At 42.6% G+C, this 21,663-nt stretch overlaps 3 protein-coding genes across 3 annotated transcripts in view; 2 read left to right on the top strand and 1 right to left on the bottom strand.

Annotated features, from left to right (window-relative positions):
• The first annotated feature begins 9,185 nt into the window (after positions 1-9,185).
• The window catches only part of LOC100123185, a 37,895-nt gene continuing 25,417 nt past the window's right edge, over positions 9,186-21,663 (top strand). The window contains exon 1 of the mRNA XM_031930502.1: positions 9,186-9,207. The gene's annotated coding sequence lies outside the window, so the exon portion shown is untranslated. The remainder of the gene's footprint in view (positions 9,208-21,663) is intronic.
• Positions 15,763-16,499, top strand: LOC107981780 (homeobox protein Wariai-like). The gene is made up of 2 exons (XM_016988340.1): positions 15,763-16,416; positions 16,485-16,499. Exons 1-2 carry the CDS (start codon positions 15,763-15,765, stop codon positions 16,497-16,499), a joined length of 669 nt encoding a protein of 222 aa, XP_016843829.1.
• On the bottom strand, positions 16,474-19,830 carry LOC107981781 (putative uncharacterized protein DDB_G0283051). Its single transcript, XM_031930503.1, has 2 exons — positions 17,940-19,830; positions 16,474-17,813 (listed from the first exon to the last, which is right to left on the bottom strand). Exon 2 carries the CDS (start codon positions 17,726-17,728, stop codon positions 17,186-17,188), a length of 543 nt encoding a protein of 180 aa, XP_031786363.1. The 5' UTR covers positions 17,729-17,813; positions 17,940-19,830; the 3' UTR covers positions 16,474-17,185.

Here is a 21,663-nt window from a genome sequence, read left to right as displayed (position 1 = left end):
TATTTTCAAGAAGAATTAAAAAAAAATATCCGTAAAACGCGATGCGCAGTGAAATCCGATCGTTTGTTTTGGCCGCGTAAAAGTGTTACGTTATGAAATTTAAAAACAACAATGACGACTTTGCTATTATCGTTAACACTTTGTTCTATAATAGGTGACGATTCGTGGTAGGTTATAGTACTGTAACCAGCGTTGGCGGAAAAGTACCGTAAAATTTTTGCGAGGCTTCGTATAATTATTAAAATCGAATCGATGAGAGGATTTACCTTGATAACGATTAGATTCGTGCTTGTTTACACTGTGTTTTGAGATTATATTTTTTAAACGAGAAAGTAACTTATCCTACAAACTAGACAAAGAGAAAAGTCAACGTCACTCGCCTACTTATTTTTAAACGCAATACTCGACTATTCGGCACGTGTAACATTAACATATGCATATTCTTTCGAGAACAATAATAGGCGCTCGTTACTGCTATGAATATTTTCTGGTCATTCTCGTTCGTTATTTCTCAAACGACCAGTGCAAACAGAATAAAGCGATACAAAATATAACACACGAATTATACGATATCGGCTTTATCTTTTGACTTTCAGCGCACATTTGTCCGCGATCGTGAAAAGCTTCCGACGATAAAATCGCGCAATGAAAAAAGTCGTAATGTGCAGTAATGAAAAGACAATAGGCCTTGTGTCAACTTTTTACAGTCCAAACACGCATAAACGAGTGTACCGACGCATTAGAAAAACAGTCGACTCCATACAGTCTACGACACTGTTGACAATATTTTAAAAAAGGTTCGACGCAATTTTTATTTGAAAATTTGAATTTCATCGAGTACCTCTTATCTCTCTTAGTAGTGTATTTACACACTAAAAAAGTGGCCTAGTAATCCGGGTTTGTTTTCATTTGCACTTACTCGCAAAAGAGCGAAAAATATTCCACGTCGAGTACAATCAATCATCGTCTCTTAACATTGCATTCACACGCAGCACATCAGCCATCGTTATATCCTCAATCAACGCACTTGGAACCATCTGCGCGTAATTCATCGTCACCAAAAATTCACACAAAAAAAAAAAGTGAAAAAAACTCGCCTATACTCCTTTGATCCACTGCTTCTCGAAAAACGTACAAAAGTATACAAAATTCCACACTTCACCGTTTAAAAATTCTCAAAAATCGAACTTCGCCGAATAAAAACAAAACTTCCGAGCACTTGTCAGCTTGAGCGTTTCTGCGTAACTGAGCCAGAGCGCGCGTAACACGGCAGCGTTATGTGTGTCGGCTGCTCGAAAAATACTGGCCTGGGCCTGTGTGTGCGCGCGCCTGTGTTTATATATCCGTATGTACGAACGTCACGCGAATCTATTTTTCTCTTGCTTATATATGCTTACTTACACTCACGAGATAAGATATTTTGAATGGAGGCGCGCGCACGGCTTGTTTATTATGGGGCGACTCTGTCCAATAGGGAGCTCTGGGGTCCAGCAGGTAACTGCTTTATCGGCCGCGGAGAGATAAGGGGCAGCTTGACTATGTAATAGTTAAATTTCCGAGCCAAAGATAAAGCTTTTATCTGTAGTATTGCTCGTGTATAATACCGAGAGGAAATGTAGCCCGACGCGCTTTGCAACGCAGTTTCGTGCGTTGACCTCCGCTCTATCCCTCTCTCTTTTTTTTTCGTCTGTTTTCTGAAAATATACCGGCCTTTTTTTCGATCGCTCGAAAAAAAAACACGTTTTTCAAGGACCGCGCGCTTATTTTATATTTACAAATTCGGTTTATTCGCGCGCGAATTTATTGGTCTACGACGAGCCGTTGTTTGCTTTGCAAATCTATATTTAAAGATGCATTTTTGCAGAGTAAACACACGGCGAGAGAGAGAGAAGAGAACCTCTCCGCTATCAGCTTCTCGATATAGCGTTAAGTTGTATACACAGCTCATTTTTCACGACTTTTATTATTGTCATCGATTGTGCAATAAATACTCTTTAAAAAAAGCGACGACTACACTTATTATCCAAAGCTAATAGAGGCAGAGTCGGGGCGCGAAGCTCGTTAAAGTTAAATTGCCCCTTGACGCTCTGACGTATATACAGCGGCGATAATCGCGACTTAGAGAGCGACGTTTATATAAAAAATAAAGGAGAGCAGCTACTGTAGGAGAAAAAAAATATGCGATCGGCTGAAGATATGCGAATGAAATTTTATTGACCTTACGGAATTATTGCGCCGCGTGCAGTCGGATTTTTTTTATTTTCTCCGAGAGAGGAGAGAAGACGCCAAAATTAGAACAGCCGTCATCAGACTTTCTTCTCTCGATTCGACTCGTTGTTTTTGCGCGATACGTATGTAGACTCGTTACACTGAATTGTCTTTCACGTGACTGGCGAGTGTGATGAATTATGTGTGTGTGTGTGTACGTGTCTTGCTCGATTTATGCATTTAATAAATATAGATAACAAGTGAAATTTGTCATCGCTTTATTTATTTATTAGCGAAACGAAGCGCAGACGGAGCAATAAAGTCGCGTCCGATCGAGTCTGGAGATCAGGAAAAAAATTGTTATTGTTTGTCGGTTGTCTTCCACACACACACACACACACACACACACACACACACACACACACACACACATCGTGTGCTAGTCTAAACGCACTTTTTACGTTATACTACTTCAAACCGAGCATTGAGTTCGACTTATATATACACGTCCATTGTGACGTAAGGTGTCTCGTTTAGCATCGCAGCCAGTCGATATTGTGCAAGTCCTCTTTTTTCGCTCTCTCTCTTCGAATACACACGTTATAAATTTTTTACGCCGCATAGTCAGGGAAAAATTTTGCCGCACACGCGCGCGCGCGGCAGTTTCGAACTTCTGTCAAGTGACATCATTTTTAATCGCGCTAAAAGCATGACATCAGCTGCAGTGTGCGGTGCATTATGTATAGCATAACATCCTATATACATCTCTCGGGTATAAACTTTTCCTGCCGCGCGCGCGCGCGCGCGAAATAGAATCTAATTAAAGCTCATGCATGTGTGTGTGTGTGTATAGCATCGCGCGTTAATCGCTTAATCTAATTAAACATTTAAGCAGATAAATCTGTCGCTCGCTAGCAGTATGTGGAATCTACCTTTGATCAGAGTGCAATTATTCATGCGTGTATTGTAGATTTATCTATGTCTAGAAAAAAAATCAAAACAAGTCCGATATGCTATGTAGTGTTCAATAATAAACACAGGCTCATATCGGTCTAAATTCGAGGAGATAAAAAAGTTCGCTATACCGAGAGTCCAAAAGCTCTGGTGTTATTATACGATAACATTATCATCAAATCCAGCGATGTCTGGATCGCACGGATTAGCGAGTATATTCCAATAAAAACCGAACTTGTATAATGCACTGGAAATGAGTAAAATTGGTCACTTGCGAAACTCCACACACACGCAGGCCATCACCTTGAATAATGAATGTTTCAGCACCGACAAACGGTATATACTATGTGCTGCACCCAGTTATACGTCCCGCTGAGAGCGGAGAAGCTCGGGTACGTTTCCAACGATAAATAAAATTTTCTCGAAGCGAAAGCAACTTTTCCAAAGACAACGATCGTCTCTTCTCTTTTTTTTTTTCGTCCCGACCAAACGCTAACAAAGCGAGTTTCGCAAGCTTGTATAATGTATACAAGCGTGAGAGCCATACGCCAAAAGTGTCCGCTGAAAGAGAAGAGAGAAACGTACATAATATCCCCGAGTGTCACGCGGAGAGAACGCAAGTGGCACGCGAGCTGATGAGGTCTGATAAAAAAATAGAGGGGAAGCATTAGACGCGCGCGTTGCGTTGAGGAAATTGCAGGTTGTACTGTTACACTAATGCACGCTTGGATTTTGTCGTTTTTCCTGTGTTATATACCGACGCGGAAAGTTTTGCCAACGTTATATGTCTGCAACCTAATTTTCATCTTCTCTCTCTTGTGCGGATTGTAGCTAATTATCGTTATGTACTGTAATAACTGATGAGCGAAAAAAGGATTGATGGAGAATAACGAGCAGTGTGCGATGCTTGCTAGATCAGCTGTTGAGGCGGACAGGAGAAAGAGTTGATTTGACTATAATAACGATTGGGAGATGGACGAAATGATGTACAACTCGTTGAGTCAAGTGGAAAAAGAGAAAGGAGTGAGATACGGGAGAAACGGAGTAACGATGAGTTTGCAAAATGAAATATATATATTGAAAACCGAGAGAAATACACGAGTGAAAAACGGTGACTAGGCAGTATATAAAAAGACGTACGGATGGGCCATGGGAAACTTTCTCGTATATACGCATATAAACTTAATGAAAGTTTTTTACTCTCCAAGATTATTATACTTCTACATAGCTCGAAGGTAAGTTTCGACCGCAGAGCCGCGGTTTCGAAATCGCCGCATTCGAATTGAAAAACGACGCTCGATTAATCACGGTATACGATATAAGCTTTTTAATAATAAATTCTATAGCAAACTAATCATCAGCTCTTGTTTTCGGCGAAATTCGTCGGGAAAACCTTCAAGAAGGTCAAAGCATCGAGAGCATAAAAGCAGAGCACGCGGAATAGAGCGTATCTCAGAGACGGAAGACAGAGGGACGATCGAGCGAGACGCAGAGGCGACGTCGAGCTGGCTGGCTGCTGCACAGATCTTGGACTTGGTTCGTGTCTTATGAAACGAGCTTCAGCTATGTCAGACGTTTAAAATAACATCACTCCACGACGTCATACTCTCGTTACATCGATGCCTTTTTCTCGCCTATCTCGGATACTATACAGCCTTTTTCGGAGGATCGTCCTTGCGCCTTTATATGCCTCCCTTGAACGAGTTTTCGGAACGCCGCGAGGCCGATTAAGTAATTACTCGAGTTTCCTTATCTCGCGTAACGCGCGCGTGGAGACAATGAAAATTCGCGGAATGCAGTTTTCGAGACCGGTCGAGTCGATCTTATCGCGTCGCACTGTGTGACATCGTTGCGAGTTAATTTTCGATTCGCTATATGCATGTATGCGCTCGCACGCGTGCTAAACTGCGGCTAATTGCTTTCTCTTTCTCTCTTCTGCTGTTATTTTCCGTTTGTGCATCAGCTGAGGCTCGCGTGTGAATTTTTCCGACTTTTCTCGCACGCGAGCACGTAACGCTGATATAGCGCGAGTGACATTGGGACGACTTTTTTTTCGTGTATGTATAGGTGTGTACAGTTAGCGGAGAGACTGTAGATGTATAAGTTTTGGAGCTGAACGCGACAGGTCGAAGGGGACAGATGTGTGTATTAATGAATCGTTATGTGAGTGTGTGGAGGAGAGGTCAATTTAGCCGTTAACTTGTAGGCGAACACGAGTTTGAAAGCGGGATTTGCAAAGTTTAGATGTAATGTCGGCCAATTGACTAGTGATCGTTGGGACTAGAAGAGTTAACGTGTTTTCGAACACTTTCGATGGAAAATAATTCGGCGGGCTTTGTGACGCTGTATCGCGAGTAAAATCACCGTTAACGTGTATCAAAGGCAAAACTTGCGTCATACACACACACACACAGAGGCTAAAATTAACTCGAGCAAATTGATGACGGCGTCGAGGCGTCCTTAAGATTATTGCGCGAACTTTAACTGTGATGCGGTTGGAATATCGAGTAGAGCTTATATTTTTTTGGGAATTTATTCATACGCTCGCGAGACAAAGCGAAATTACGTCCGAGCTGAATATTCTATTTTGAAATTTGTTTAATTATAAGGCACACTTCCACTTGGCAGAGGAGAATAACGCAGTCGGCTATGATTTATACCCCTCGTATACACCGGACGATTCGACAGATCGATGCAGACACACACACACACACACACACAAAGGAAAGAATCCTCTGTAACCCGAAAATTAATGAATCCAAAAGCGAAGGAGCTCAAGGAAGGATCGAAAATTAAAAAAAAAAAATTCTCTACAGTGCGGGTGACGGCGTATGCGTTCACAGGCTCTCGTGTCCGAGGCGCAGAGCTCTATATCTCTCCTGCCCATTCAAACCGCACGTCGCAGCATCACACCCTCTGGATTCTCAATCTCTTTCTCGCACTCTTTTCTCTCTATTTCTCTTTCTCCCGATGCACGTGTCTCTCGGCTGTTCAAGGCGCACGTTCAGATTTATGCCGCAGGAGGAGAGAATATCGCTATAAGGACTGTTTTCGTTGAGACGCGATGAACGTGGGACGTTTCATTCGGAATGGGGTGCGTTTGCTCGTTTGTACAACGCGTATGTGGGTCATTGTCGCGAACCGGAGAGAGAAGTTGCTGGGCTTTTATTCGGCAGTATTTTGTCATAAATGCACATAACTCACGGCGATGTGACATCGGATACGTATAATTACTCAACGGCTTTCGCGGGAGCATATCATTGTGTCTTTGTCGAAACATACACATATAATAATTTCAAAAAAATTTAAAGAACCTTATTCGTACGAGAATGTATCGCATCAGGTACATACATTCTCCCTTAGAATTCGAATTTCGCAATCGCACCGGATTTTATCCGTTTAAGAATTTTGGCACACATCTCCCGCAAAACACAGACGCACATTCCCGAGCTTATGTATATTCTGGAGCTGACCCAACGATTAGTCCAAACATCCACTCTCACGCACGCGCGTATTTATCGTATAATCCAACGGAGGAATTCCGCAACGACATTATAATGCCGAAACATATAGGCAAACAACACCATAACACGTACTTTTTCATCAAAACAACAGCGCGCGCGCGAACTTTCATCGCTTACACATATGTATATATATCACACGTAAACATATCGGGTGAATCATCCGCGATGTAGGGATATATTTTTCTACGCCGCGGCGGAGAGTGAAAGACAGAAGTAGGCGCTGTGGAGTTCTTATGATATACCGAGACCGAGAAATGCACCTTTCCCCTCTCTCTCCGGTAGCGCCTTCCTTTCCCCTGACGTCCCCCTCCTACCGGAGCAGTCCCCGCAGAACCAACCCAAGGGCAGGGTCAGCCCGACCTAAAGCGATATTCTGCGAGAAAGAGGTGTTTACAATATTATTAAGAATCTGCGTCACATTTAGTATAATCGAGAACAAAAACACTCCACGACGCACAAAGTATCGTTACCCCCCCCCCCCGCCCTACGAACCGCCATACGTTTCGAAGTAGTGCAGAAAAGTGCGCGTCTTTCAATATGATACTCCGATACCGAGAAAAAAAGCGCGGCACATTAGAAGAGTCCCTCAACCTTCGGCTTGGAATAATAAGCCATCAGATATAGACGCAATTACGAATTCACCGTAATTCACGCCAGATACGCGCGTTTGTGTAAAAGGGAAGCATAGACATTCACACTCGCCAGTGTGCCTACATAACTGTATATACTTTATACGTTCGAATAAGCGACAAATCGCGCGCGTAAGTGGGTCAGTCGTTTGTTTATACGCACGTAATGCACAAATCTGAATCAGTCGCTCGCTCCGAAAAATTCTGTGTGCGCGCGGCTGCTCTTTGTCGCGAGAGCGAAAAGAAGAGGGACAATTTTCGAATTACTCATACTCGACGCGAAACTAACGGTCGCGTGTCCGAACAGCGTTTTTCTTTTTTGCATCGGCTGATACTTTTGAGCGCGCGCTCGAATATGAAAAATCCGCTTAAGCCGCGAAAGAACGTTGTGACACACTGCCTCTACGTGGAGTAAGTATACCTATACGGGCACGAGCCGCTCCGATGATGCACACGCGAGTCTGTTTATGTAAATCGCGCTATACACATTTGTACCTCGTTCACACATGCGCAGTTTATTCATGATCGCCGCGACTATATATATATATATATATATACATCTAAATAGGGATGCAGACTTGCGCGCGCACTTGATATTGAAAAAGGCTCTTTTTTTCGGAGCCCCCGCGAGACTCGAATAGAAACAAAGACTCCGCGTACTACTAGTTAGCTATATACACACATAACGTGCGGGTAAGTGTGTCGCGCGCGTAACGCCGAGAGCCAAAAGAGAAAGAGAGATCGAGTCGGGAGTAAATAGTGTTTTCATCGCGTTGCTGCTGCAGATTTAAGATGTAGAGGAGAAAAAGTTATACAGCGGCGAATTTTTCGCTCCACTGGATGGCAGAAACTTCCACCTCGCCGGGTTTCCACGAACCGATTCGCTGCTCTTTTAGTCAACGTCTGTGTCGCGTGTGTGTATTTACGTGTATAAAAGCGAACGATTTTGAAGAGTTGAGCGCGAAAACGAAGCGAGTGTATTTATGAGGCGAAGTTCAGCAACCTCGTCCGCGGCGGTGCCACAAAAACGTCGAGAGCGCATCTCTCTCTCTCTCTCTCTCTCTGTCTCTCTCTCTCTCTCGACTGGCCCGCGTTTGAGATAAACGGTAAAGAGCTTTTTTTTCGAAGAGCCGCACTCGAAAGCCAAACTCTCTCTAGGAGTCGTAAATTACGCAGAGGATGACGTTTACGGCGGTATTGGGTTTGTGTAACGTTTACTTTGTTATACTCGATATTTACCGTCGTACAACACACTTCGAACGATATTTAGTCGAAAGTGACGCGCGTCAGATTATACGAAAAAACCAAAACAAAAACACCCGCTATGCAGACGCCTGCAGTGGCTCTTCCATCGCCATTTAAAAACCTAACCTCGCGCGAACAAAGTGGCATCTCGCTTTTCCGCTCGAATCTCGAGAAGCGTACCTTGTCACGAATCCAGATCCACGTAGAGTCCTGCTACGCGCACATATCCAGCTGCCGGGCCAGTGTTTCCTCTTGAAAACTCAAAAACTCGGCGTTGATCGCGTTAAAAAACACTGCAACTGACTCTCTCTCTCTCTCTCTCTCTCTCTCTCTCTCGCACAGATACAATGCATTCGAGGCTCCTCCGCACAATGCTAGGCTAGTGCACGAGCTCGGCTCACAAAGGCGCCTCTCTCTCTCTCTCTCTCTCTCCCCCCTACTCCTTCTCTCTAAGCAAAATCGACTGCGTCACGATCCGGCCGCGCGCACACTCGAACTGCGTATCCTTGCGGGGAAGGGGCAGAGAAAGACGGTGTATACATCTCGCGGTGCATCGGAGAGAAAAAAAAGGGAGCCAGGTCAATTTTTAGTGTGTACGATCGGAAAAGCTACGATGCGTCGCCCCCCTTCATTTTTGTCGGAAATGAGTAAGTATATATATATATATATGTATATGTATACATATACGGAGCTGACGGGCAACTAGGCGCTGCACATCCTTCGCTCTCTCGCAGGGCGACCTCGACTCGAGAACAAAGGACTATGTGCCACTCGCTGCATATACGCCACGGTTTTCCTCGGAAAATTCGGGACATTTTAACGACGGCCGAGCGAGGAAAAGAGAAACGGTATAGGAGTACGACATTCGCGTCTGCGTTAACCAACGGTGATATGCGTGTCTATATAGAGAAAAAAAAAGCCAGAGAAAGAGTGGGAGAGAGAACGCTCAGCAACAAGGACAGCGGCGCAGCTCTCAGGAAAGGAAGTCGGAGAAGGGTATGTATAAAGGGACGACGATGACGACGACGACGACGACGACGACGGCAACGGCGAGTAAACAGAGACAAAGAAGAACGCTGATGCAGGGACCTGTAGGCCGTTCGTTCTCTTACTTAAAGCGCCGGAAAAGCTCGATCGTCCTGCTTACGTAAAGCGCTCGCGGGACCAGATACAAGATACAGAGAATACCAGTGATACGTATAGATGCTGTCACTTTGCGCGTTTACACACACTCGCGCACTTCCCGGGTCTAAACCGTCGAAATTCGAAGCGATCGATATAGGCGCTTTCGAAAAAAGCTCCTCGCATACACATACACACAAACACACAGTCAAGCATCGAGCGACAGACAATACGCATACACAACGGAAACGGACGGTTACAAAGAGATGTATATGTTAAGGTAAATGTATATAGTAAAAAAATGGTGAATTACAGAGGGCTTCTGTCGTGCACTCGCCTGGGCGTGTTGCTGTCGAGGGCTCGCGGCAGCGACTAGAGCCTCTGCTCTGGCCCGACGACGAGCGTTCGTGTGCTCTGTCTCTCTCTCTCTCTCTCTCTCTCTCTCTCTCTCTCTCTCTCTCTCTCTCTCTCTCTCTCTCGGCTATATATCGTTATATGCGCCGCGAGTGTTAGACGGAGACGGATGGAGAGAGAGAGAGGAGCTGATAGCCGTCAGCTGATTCGAAAAGGTGGGGGCGACGCGACCAAAGACGAGGGTGAGCTGCTGCTGATGATGTGACGCTTCGTGACCGTCCGAGAACTCTCTGGCAATGCTTCTGGAATCGTTTTGATCGTTCCTTTTTTTTTTGAATTTTCGAAAATGTTTCGAACGCTTTGTTCCATAACGTTTAATTTTTTTATCGAATGCGGAGAATCGCGGCTTTTACAAGTGCGTAAGCACGAGTACAGCTACAATGACGGATCGTCGGGATATCAAAACAGCGTAGAGTTTAAATACGTAGCAACATTTTGACTTTAATCCGCGCGTCCTTTGTGCGCTGCAGCGCGTAGTGAGAACTACAATCAGATATTCGCTCATCGGTTCGTGTTACACGCGCAGAAACGAATAATCCGCGCAAGCGATCCGCTTCTATAGCCGCTCGGGTAGCTTTTTAATGTGACATCGTTCGGGGAATCGCACGAGCTATACCTTTAACAAAAATCAGCGCAGACATTTTTCACCCGACGAAATTTCATCATCCACTTTGTCGCGCTGATGCACCGCCGAGCGAGGAAAAAGCGAGCAGCAAAGCGCAAACTCGGTTCTCCTCGCTCTCTCTCTCTCTCTCTCTCTCTCTCTCTCTCTCTCTCTCTCTCTCTCTCTCTCTCTCTCTCTCTCTCTCGCTCTCTCTCTGCACACAACAACAACACAGCAACCAGTTCCTTACCTCGTGACGGTAACAGCTGAGCAGAGAGCCAGTAGCATTGACCGTCACACCGAGCGTTGCATCAGCCACCGTATCGGCTATATACAACTCACAGTGGCTGAAAGTGGGGGGACATGCGCGAGTCTGGGCTGTGTGTATAACATAATGCGCGAGTCGGGGAAGGCTCGCGGAGTGGGGGTGTATATAGCCTCTCAGCTGGGCGAACAGCTGCTCCTTGTTTCTGTACGCTATATATACTGCGGCGGCGAGCGATTTTCTCTCTTCGCGTGCGCCAGACAAAGACGCGAGAGGGTAGTTGGGGGAGGGAGCGCGTTCAGCCTAGTTGCGCGCGAGGAGAGGCATCTCTCTCGGCGTTTGTTGTTGCGCTTGGGATGCGAATGATGCATTAGGCTGCGAGAGGTAGGATATTAAGAGATGCGACGAGGTTTTTCTTTCGTGTGCGCGATGGAGGATGCGAGCCTATTGGTTTATTTCCGTCCTGACGCGATGATGACCAGACTGTGCGGTGTATATAGCAAAGTGAAACTTGCAGGAGGAAGAGCTATAAATTGCTCGGGAGAGAGAGAGAGAGAGAGAGAGAGAGAGAGAGAGAGAAAGAGAGAGATAACGAGTCTACGCTTTTTTCTCTTTCGGGTGATGGACTTTTTGTGTGCCGCGATAATGGGCATACGCCGAGTTGATTTGTGGAAAATTAAAGCGGAGAATCGATGTGTCGCTCGAGAGGAGCGATCTGCATTGCATATATTTGCGATTTTCAACTCGTTAAAGCATCGGCTATAGCGCAACATTAAAACTACATCCGGAAAGCTCATTAAACGAGAGCAGACTATCGGACGATAAATATTTATAAAAATAAGACGAAGCTCTCAATTACGTTCGAAGAAAAAAGGAAAAGTCGGCGAATCGGCCGTAAACAGGCATCGGTCTCTCTCGCAATCCGCATACACACATGGGTGTGTGTTGTGTGTATAAACGCACAGTTCTCCTCTCGCCAAAGAGCTCTCCGGGAGTATAGCGTATAGTTTAGCAGTATTTTTTACGGGCATCGAGGCTTTCTCTTTCCTCAGCTACTCCTCTGCCTTTATATTTATGTGGACGACTGTGCGTCACAGTCTGCGTATATACCTATGTGTGCGCGGACTTATTTATATGTCTTAGCTTCAGCGCATACGCAGGAAACAGAGATGGAGATTTCTGTGCGTCGCCAGCGATTATCGATTTTCCCGACGATCGGATGTATATACGAGGTAGACGCCAGAGAGACTTCTTTCTTCTCATACGCAGAGGGAATGAAGGGCCGTTTGCGTAGTTTTCGAAGAAAATCGGGTGGGGAGGGTAGCTTACGCAACGAATTTTCGTTAAAAGTTTGTTGATTTTTTTTTTTTTTTTGACCATTTGTATGTGTATTATTGAGGAAATCGATAAACTAGATAGTTTATCTCATTCTGGGAAAATGTAGTTTACGATACTTACTTACATAATTCAGCAAACGCTCGGGAAAGCCTCTGACATAATCCCATTTTCCGATTTCGATATACAAGAGTGATAAATCTGCAGCACGAGTGAGTAATGCATCGGGAACAAAAATACATTATGAAACGAGGGACGAAGCGAAATTTCGAGATCCGAAGGGAAAAAGGGCGTTGGTTTCCAATAGCGAGTGTATATTAGTGCGCGTCTAGTCTATACATAGGAGAAAACTTAAGTGGACGGAAGATGATAGGAGGTCATCAAAGTAAGAATTGGACGTAATTGAGGTCGAAGGTGCGTTTGAGCTTGTATGGAACATGTCGGAACCACGTGTGTGTAGTCGTACAACAAGATGCCTTTCGAAAATTACTGCTGACTTTGCATAGAGCCTCTACTCTCTCGACTACAACGAACTGCAGATCTCTCGTGCTTACAGAGTAACTGTTTTGTGTTATTAACAGCCTGGAAAAGCTATAACGCTCTCCTGAGACTTGCATTATTGCGCACACTTTATTGGTGATTTGTTATTGATTTTTTTTTTTATGATTGCTTATCGATATTTCTTTTTCTTCATCACGAGCTTCAATGAGTTGTATGCAGTGTTGTACTTATTTAGAAAGTGACTTTTTCGCTTTCGAGGATATTATTTTTAGTTTTCAGAGTTTTATCGAAAGGTTATCTGTCGAGTAGAAGTTCATTCATGCTCGTAATTTAAACTTCATTTTTTAACGCTTGTACGCGTCGTGATTTTCTACATAACAGATAAATCGAGATAGTTTTTTTCGTTGTTAATTAAATACACTGTTCTTATGTAAGTCTGAGAAGTTAGTTGTCCCGACTTCCTTATTTATCAACATTTATTTCATTTACTGCGTTGTAATCGTTTAATAAATTGACATAATTTTAATTTTACACTTGCATAAAAGTTTCAATACATTACGTTACAAATAGTCGAATAATATGTTTATGCGTACACGAGGAGTGATAACAGTACGAAATATAGTCTAATTTTTTCTTACTAGACTTAAAATCTATCGAATCTTGTGAAATGTTGTTAACATTTAAAAAAATACATACTAATACTTAATAATTTTTTAAGCCATATGATAGCTCAAATAGTAATATCAATAACGCATAAACGTATCCTAGAAGTAAACCTAGGAATCTTATAAAATCATATAAAACAGCTAGTAGATAAATTATATTGCATAGTTTAAATAGATTATAAATGCCGAACATACATTTCATACTTAAATTAAAAGTGTACCCTTGTAGAATTGAGGATCTAGTACTTAGGATCCGGCAAATTTTCTGCTCGGTCGGTAGAATGTATCCTAATTCTGCCCAGAAACTCCTCCCACGGGGGACGGTATTCGGGCAGAATCTGCTGGAAATTCTGGCGAAGGAAAAGGGATGATAATTTGAGGTTAAAAGTTCAGCATAATAAATCAGTTCGATTTTATCAATACTTTAATTTGTTATTGTTGTAATTCAACGATGACATACACACAGTTTGGAGCACACAAATATAGATGCCTACACACACAGCTAAGTCAAGGAAAACTGACCTGCAGTTTTATGGCCCCAATCCAATGGGACAGCCGAGTTCGGAAGCTGCAGGAAGCAGTCTGGCGACAGAATGGCGACAGTCGTATCAAGCACTCCATAATTACCACCGTGTCTACTACGAATACCGCGTTATTATTTTCCAAGATATACATATATTATGTGTATCTTTTATTACTGCACTATAGTGTACTGTAACAAGAATATTGTCATTTCACTTGAGCGAACCAAGTCACCAACTTTTAATTCATTAAGTTATGCTATCTGAGTAAACAAATGAATTAATATTGTTTATATTATATTAGCATGACAATAGTGCAAAATATCTTGAATACATTTAAATTATAAAATTAACAAAAATAAATAATATTGTAAAATTAAGAGATTTATGTAGATGTTGTGCTTATAGTAAAAGAGAAAATAAACTATAACAAAGTTAATATTTCAAAAATTATTTATTAACAATTTTTAAATAAATAAACAAATAAATATTTTTTTCAATATTTTACTTTTCATGCTTAGATAGTTTATGCTTCTTGACTGAACTTCTATAATTTGTAATTTATTTATTTATTTACAAACAATCACCGAAAAATGATCACATTAATGTCTTAAATTTATGATTGTTCTTAACAACTTTTAAACATTTCAATTATTTATATTTTTATATTATTTATTTTTGTTAAATTTACCTTACACTCACCTTGGCATTAAACATGTCAAATTGCGGTAATTATTCATAAATTTGTTTATAACTAGTTATTGCACTACTTTAGCGCAAAACACCTTGCAGATTCGGTTTCAGGGGTAAAAATACATTTAAAAAATCTTGGTGGATTTTTGGACCTTGACCACTTATGGCCAGCGCCAGGGCTTTAGTGGATTAAAATTAATTAAGTAAAAGCTTATATGTATAACTTGCCAAAAACATTTTAAACCTTAATATCTTCTGAGAAGGGGAAGGTGGGTGCTACTGCTTCTCTATTTAGGTAGAAAGGGGATGAGCAGTACAGCTGCTCTACTCAAATAGGTTAAGGTTAGTCTGGGCCAAAGGAGGTGAGGGAGTCAAAGCCTCTCTTTAGGATCGGCGTCAGTGATGCAATTTCGTCTCATTAGGCGCTCTCTACCTGGGACGACTTCACCCCTCTATCTACCTAAGTCGCCTCACCTTTTGCACTACCTGGAATTTACCTTATCTGTCTCGTCTTGTCTAAGGGTTTAAGACATCACCCCTTCTTTCACCCTCTTAAGACAAAGACGCTGCAAACCTATATAAGCACAGAAATCAACGAAATCCAACAGTTTTGTAGCTGCTCTCAAACTGTTACCAGTGAGAGTCTCACGCGATATTTTGTCTTTAAATCTAAGCTTTTTCTATCGGGTAAAAAGATATTTTCATCTATACTGTGTGTTTCGACTATTTATTCACGACTAGTCAGATTACGTTAAGTCGGATTCTGACATATTGCGCATTTGTCGAAATTCTACACAGTCCCTCAGTCTGAAAAGTGCATCGTCGCTGAGCACATCCATCAGCATTTATAGAGACATCGTCTCTAATAAGTTTTCATCTACAGAAATAAGATTTTACGTTTTAGTGTTGAGAAAGTCAGCTTATTCCATCAACTATCATGGGTAAGTCACAGAAGTGCTACAAGCTTTTCAGTCAAAGTCGCAAAATTAAGCGCACAAAGCTAATGGTCCATGCCATCACGAACTCCAACATACCTAGAATAGAATGGTTGCTTAGGCAAGGCGGCCTTATGAATGTGCGGAATGGTGAAATTTCTTCTGAGTCGAAGAGCGAACGTTGCCGCCTGTACCGACGGTTTCGACAACACGGCCCTTCCCTGGGCCGCAAAACTCAATCTGGACAACAGTCACAAAGACATAATAAGAATGCTTATGGAGCACAGAAGTGACCCAAACCATAAAAACGTGAAATCGCTGACACCATTCAATTACATCGTCCAGCTCGGCGACCTCGACTTGGTGACTTTCTTCATCGACGAGCACAAAGCGGACCTCAAGAAGCTGAAACCGGACAAAAGCAACGCTCTGGCATTTGCGGCTCAAAACGAGCACGAGCAAGTGATGGACCTAGTGCTGAAGAATGAAGTGAATATCAACCAAAGTTGTAAATATCAATTGATAACACTGCTGCACCACGCAAGCTCAGTGTCCCTGCTGAAAAATGTTCAACGGCTGATCTCTGAGGGCGCCGAAGTTAATGCCGAGGATTGGAGGGAATATACACCAATATTCAATTGCATAATAGAACTGCATGTACTTCTCGCTGTCTTGCCGCTGGTCTTCTTTCGAGTTGACTTCGGAGAAGAAAGAAAACAAGTGATACGACTACTGCTAGAGAGTGGAAGCGACGTCAATCACAATCCGACTTTCGAACAGACCAAGATGACTATTCTCGAAGTCGCGATTGCCTTAAGGGATATCGATACACGAAATGTAATTATCGAGCACGTGGCCTTTTCGTTTAGTACTTTTTGTCTTAAGTTGTGTATTTTGCAATGCTGTACATGGTCGTCGAAGCTTTGTCTTGGTACCAGGTTTCCACATAGAAAATGGATCAATGTTTCGTCTGTCTGTGGTGTCCTTTTCCAGTTTATTTTGTATTTTGTCGGTCCATTTAGTTTGGCGTCAAAAGCGTCAATTTTGTACTTGTATACTATGTATCCTACTTTTTCTTCTGTAGTGCCGTCCATCAGTTCAATGCTCACTGTCTCTCCGTATATTGTGAAGTCTGTTTCAAATTGTTGCTGCGTCGTGCCTTTCGATGCTATTATGTATAATTTGGTGTTGTTGCCGGGGTCGACAGTCCAACTTGTTGTTCCTTTTTTGTGTTTTGCTGTTCTGTGGATCGCGTTGATATGTATAGTTTGTTATATACTGGTCTTGTTGAATGCGTTATGCGAGTTTTATCCACAGCCTTATCCGCGCTGTCTTGTTCTTCATACTCGATGAAGGCAGTGCATCTTTCGTTTTGTTCGTCTTTGGGGTTCAGGCCTCTTATGTCTAGTATGTTTCCGAATTGTTGGAACGTTACTGTCAATTGTTCTCTTGTCACGTGTGTGGGTATTCGTATGCATATGGTATGTTTTGATTGCACATATTCTACTGTCTTTTTTTGATTCTCTATTTTCGTGCCTTTGTATGTGTCTGTCACTGTGTAAGCGTCTATTTAATTTACTTTTACCAGTTGTACATGGTCTTGTGGGCTGTATGTATGGCGTAGGGTTATGTTTGGTTCATTGATGGTGTAAGCTTCGATGTTGTCAGCTGAATTATTGTCATTCTGTTGAGGAGAGTCATTATCGTCATTTGCTGGTACATCATTATTATTATTGGGATTTTTATTGTTGTCAGCGTTGTCGTTATTGTTGTCGGGTCTTTGAGCGTCGCTATTGTCATTGGGAGCGTTGTTTGCATCGTCAATATTGTCGTTGTTGACAGTGGCGTTTGAGTTAGTAGAATTTTCGGAAGCGTCAGTATTATTGTCCGTCTCTGGGTTGTTTGTCGGTTCGTATGTCTCTACAGTGTTTGTCCGTTGGTCTACCTGTCTGGTTAGTTCGTAGTCACGTAGTAATTGTGTCGTGCCTGTGCTGGTCCTATACGTGATTGTCAATGGAGCCGTGGCATCGTCGGCTCCTTGATTCAGGATCTTGAAGCTCTTAATGTTGTTTGGTCCGTACTTAATAATGTCATAACAACAGGTAGTTTCCATGGTGGGCTAAAACGGATGGTGACGTGTCCTGACCTCTCATCAAGCTCGACTGGCTCGATTATGGTCTGGAAGATTTGGTCCATCTCTGTAAAACAAAATATGCAAAATTCGTAAAGGAAAAAAATGAGTATTTTTATTAATTGGGATAGTTTATGGTTTTTATTGGGGTCAATCGTTCAAACATGTTCATTGGTCCTATTTCATTGCTTACTTTTCCTAATCTATAACCATGTCGCTATAGTTTGTCATCATCTATTGCTTTAAGAGTCTCGGGTGTTTCGGATTTATGTTGGTTCTGGGAATTTACTCTGGCATTTTGTATTGGGTTGCTGGTAACAGGATTTTCCTCTCTGTCTTCGGCTTTTTTTTTGGCTCTCCAGCCTGTCTATTTTTTCTTTCAGCTCCAATATGGTTTCTTGTAAGGGTTGTAGCTTGTCTAGAGGGGCTTCATCGGCTTGTTCTTGAGACCACTTTGCTTGTTTCTTGCAAGTTACATCGTGTAAACTGTATATTTCTACTTCTATCATTTTCTTGCATTTTTCATGGAATTTGGCAGTCGTATTTCCTTGTGCTACACGTGGATATATTCTTGGTTCTGCAAACGTAGCTTTGTATATCGGGTCACTCTCCTCTTTGGCTATTCTGACCTCTTCTTCTGTGAAATACTGCACATATCCATACGTTAGGCGTCCTTTTCTTTCTGTCTCTGACTGTCTCGTCGTAAGCTAGGGTTCCGAATTGCGCAAATTGTCTAAAGAACATCTCGTTCTTTACTCTGTCATTTCCATCCCAAGGAAGTAGGCAAAACAACCTGTTCCTGATTGGCCGTGTTGGTGCTTGTCGGTTTACTACACGGATTTCAAATCTAACTGTTGGTTCTTCATTCGGGGTAAGATCGATCAATTCTCCTATTGGCACTTTATAATTTGAAGTCGTTGCGGGTCCCTGATACGGTGCTGTTCTTCTGCTGTTTCTTTTCAATTTGTTGTTTTGCTAATAATGATCTGAGTTCGTATGCTCTCTGTGTTTCTCTTTCTGAGCTAAATGATATTGTGATCTTCTTGGTTTCTCGTTCGTATTTGTGTTTTTTCCACGTAGGCGTTTTGAGGTTCTCCTATTTTCTCGAATTCTTTCACTGTGTTAGATAATGGGATGTCTACATCACAAAACATTGATATGGTGGTTCTTGGTCTTGACTCCATGTTGTTTCTTTTCTTTTTTTTTTTGTTTTTGTTCTTTTTTTGTTCTGTAGACTGTTGGGGTTTGAAAAATTGACGTGATTCAAAACAATATCAAAATATTCGCAAATTCGAATGACTCGTTGAAAATCAGTTGCCCTTGGCTTTGGCAGAGCAATTAGATTAGACGTCAAATTAATCAAAAATTCAATACAGTGGACCTTCTTTCTATGGCTTTATTTTCGTAACTTGAAAAAACTTCCAATACACAGTGTTTGACGTATAACTTTGACTAAAACTTTGACTATAACATTGAACAAAACTCAGATAGAAACTCTGCTATCGAACTCCAAACTAAACTCAATGCGGTACTCAAAAATAAAAGAAAAACGTCCTTCCTTGAGGAGCGTATACACTGGAATGAATTAGTCGGGGGAGGCAAGTTAGAAGAAAGCGTCACAGCTTTCTCCCACACAGGGTCTTTACTCCATCTCCCTCCGCACTTCAGCTTAGCCGCGTCGCTCTCTTACTCATTAGGCCTTATGGGCCTGTACTACAGTCAACGGCTAAACTACAGTGTTGGCTACGCACGCGCGCTTCTGGCTCTGTCACTCCGGTGGTTGATGTAGTCGTTCCGGAATTCGCGTCCGTCATTTTGTCAGCTGCTGCGTTTGCCATTGGTAATGCGTGTCACGATGCCTCCTTGTCTACGTCTCCGGTTTCGAAATTCTAGCGTCCTTCGCACTTGCGAGATCACGTCGGGGGTCACCACTTTGGGAGTGAGGAAAGGTGACAGGAATGACGAACTCAGAGAGTGTAAACTGAACTTAGATTTATTTGAACTTTCGTTTCATCGAGCGTCGATAGCTTAAAGTGCGTACGACTCGTGTCATGACTCTAGCGTAACTGTCGTTCTGTCCTCCGTCGTCGGCCGTCGAAGGTTTCGTCAGCTCCGCCTCCCGTACCGATCAACCTATCGGATTGGCAGGGACGGAGCGTGCGCAGCCCGGGCAGTGCGTCGGCGGCGGGGTCGGCTGGCCCAAGCGGCCCGCTTTTTGCTGTTTTATTGCGCCGGTAATCCTCCAGCGTCGGCGCGCATCCGCGGCTCTAGACGTTTATAGTTTTACTACGTTAGGGAAAACCCGGGCGCAATCTAGCGTCGGTCGCAGGTATCGAGATGCGGGCGGCTACAATAAAACATTGGAGCGCAACTCGAACGCTTTATTATCTCCCCGACGTGGAAAACAAATCCGCACTAATGAGTGCTAATCCGGGTCGCGCTGTTCGAGGCACGGTCGCCTGGGTCTGCGGGTGCGCGCGCGCGCGCGTGTGTGTGTGTGTCGAGTGTGCTGGCAAAAGCGTGTGGCGCGGCTGCCACAAGTCACCTATCATGACTGAGCCAATGCGCATTTAAAACTGAACATCTTCCTGTATTTATCTTCTATAGGTAATCTATTGGATTCAAAGCAACACAACGCATGTCCATGTTCAGCATGTTTTTTTTTAAAGCTGCATGTATTTTCTGCGATTTCAATATTTTACATTTTTCTTTTTGAACCATCAGTCATACTTCGAACGGCGGAAAGTTTGTTCCCATTTTTCACAATTTCTAGATGCAATAAAAGTTTTAAAAATTCGACTAATATGAATATTCCTAACCTTGATTGCACTTTTTAGTTAAAGAAAAATACTCGGTAATCTCATTCACTGCGACTTGTTCGAACTCATCTCTAGAGAAATCAAATACAATTTGAAACCACATCAATAACGTTCATCAACGATAAAATCAAAAGATATATTCAGGTGGAAAGAGCAGATGCTGAAACAAGACGTCCCGCGTCAACTGATTCATAAGTTCACCTGTCTTTTTGGATCCAAGGCATAGAACATTAAATATTATTTTCGACGGCAGCGATTACAATGATTCGCGGGCTTTGTTCGATTTGTTCAATACTGTGACACCCATGATGCAAGCTCATTATCTCATCGTGACGTTTTACGAAAATACCATCCTCGACGAAAAAGTCGAGTCAATTCTCAGATACGGATGGTCTAAGAAATTTCTAGATCTGTCTGTGCTCACAGTGAATTTAAGCGAAATGCCGAATTGTAATGCCGTTCCAGTACTTTATCATTTCAACCTGTTTTATGACACCATAAAGAAGGAGTTATTTGACTCTGATTTGGTCAACTTTTCCCCTACAAATTATGAAATGTCAGGGGCTATTCTATTCAACTTCTTCTGCTTCATACCCCACCGTATCAGAAAGTAACTAAGTACGCAAACGGCAAAGTAGCTTTGAGGGGAGTGTATTATGGATTTGTCGAATATGCACTGAAGAGGATGAATTTCACGATAAATTTCGGTTACGAAATACCCATCAGTACCCATACTATCGAAATCTTTAAAAAGATCTATCAAGGTTTAAAATCAGGAAACATAAGTATGTGGACATGGCTGGCACCCATAAAGTGGTTGAAAAAAAAAGACGATAATTGTCTTGGGTCAGAATGCGGTGCAGAGGTTGCCTTGGTTCCTGTTTTAACTGTATTCAAACTTTACATTCCCGTCGGAGAGATTTTGCTCTACGCGGTGATCATCTCTGTCTTAAAGCGCGTACGGATACTGGATGATTATTGGAATATTTTTGACGTAATTAAAATGTTAATGGGCGTATTTATAAATATCAAATCACGTTTAAACGCTAGCTGCATAATCTATCTATTCATCATTCTAGTATCGATGTTGTACGTCGA

Source organism: Nasonia vitripennis, chromosome 4, assembly GCF_009193385.2.
Source record: "Nasonia vitripennis strain AsymCx chromosome 4, Nvit_psr_1.1, whole genome shotgun sequence".
Lineage (NCBI taxonomy): Eukaryota > Metazoa > Arthropoda > Insecta > Hymenoptera > Pteromalidae > Nasonia > Nasonia vitripennis.
The sequence above is the reverse complement of the archived record's forward strand: the minus strand, read 5'-3'. Positions and strand labels throughout refer to the sequence as shown.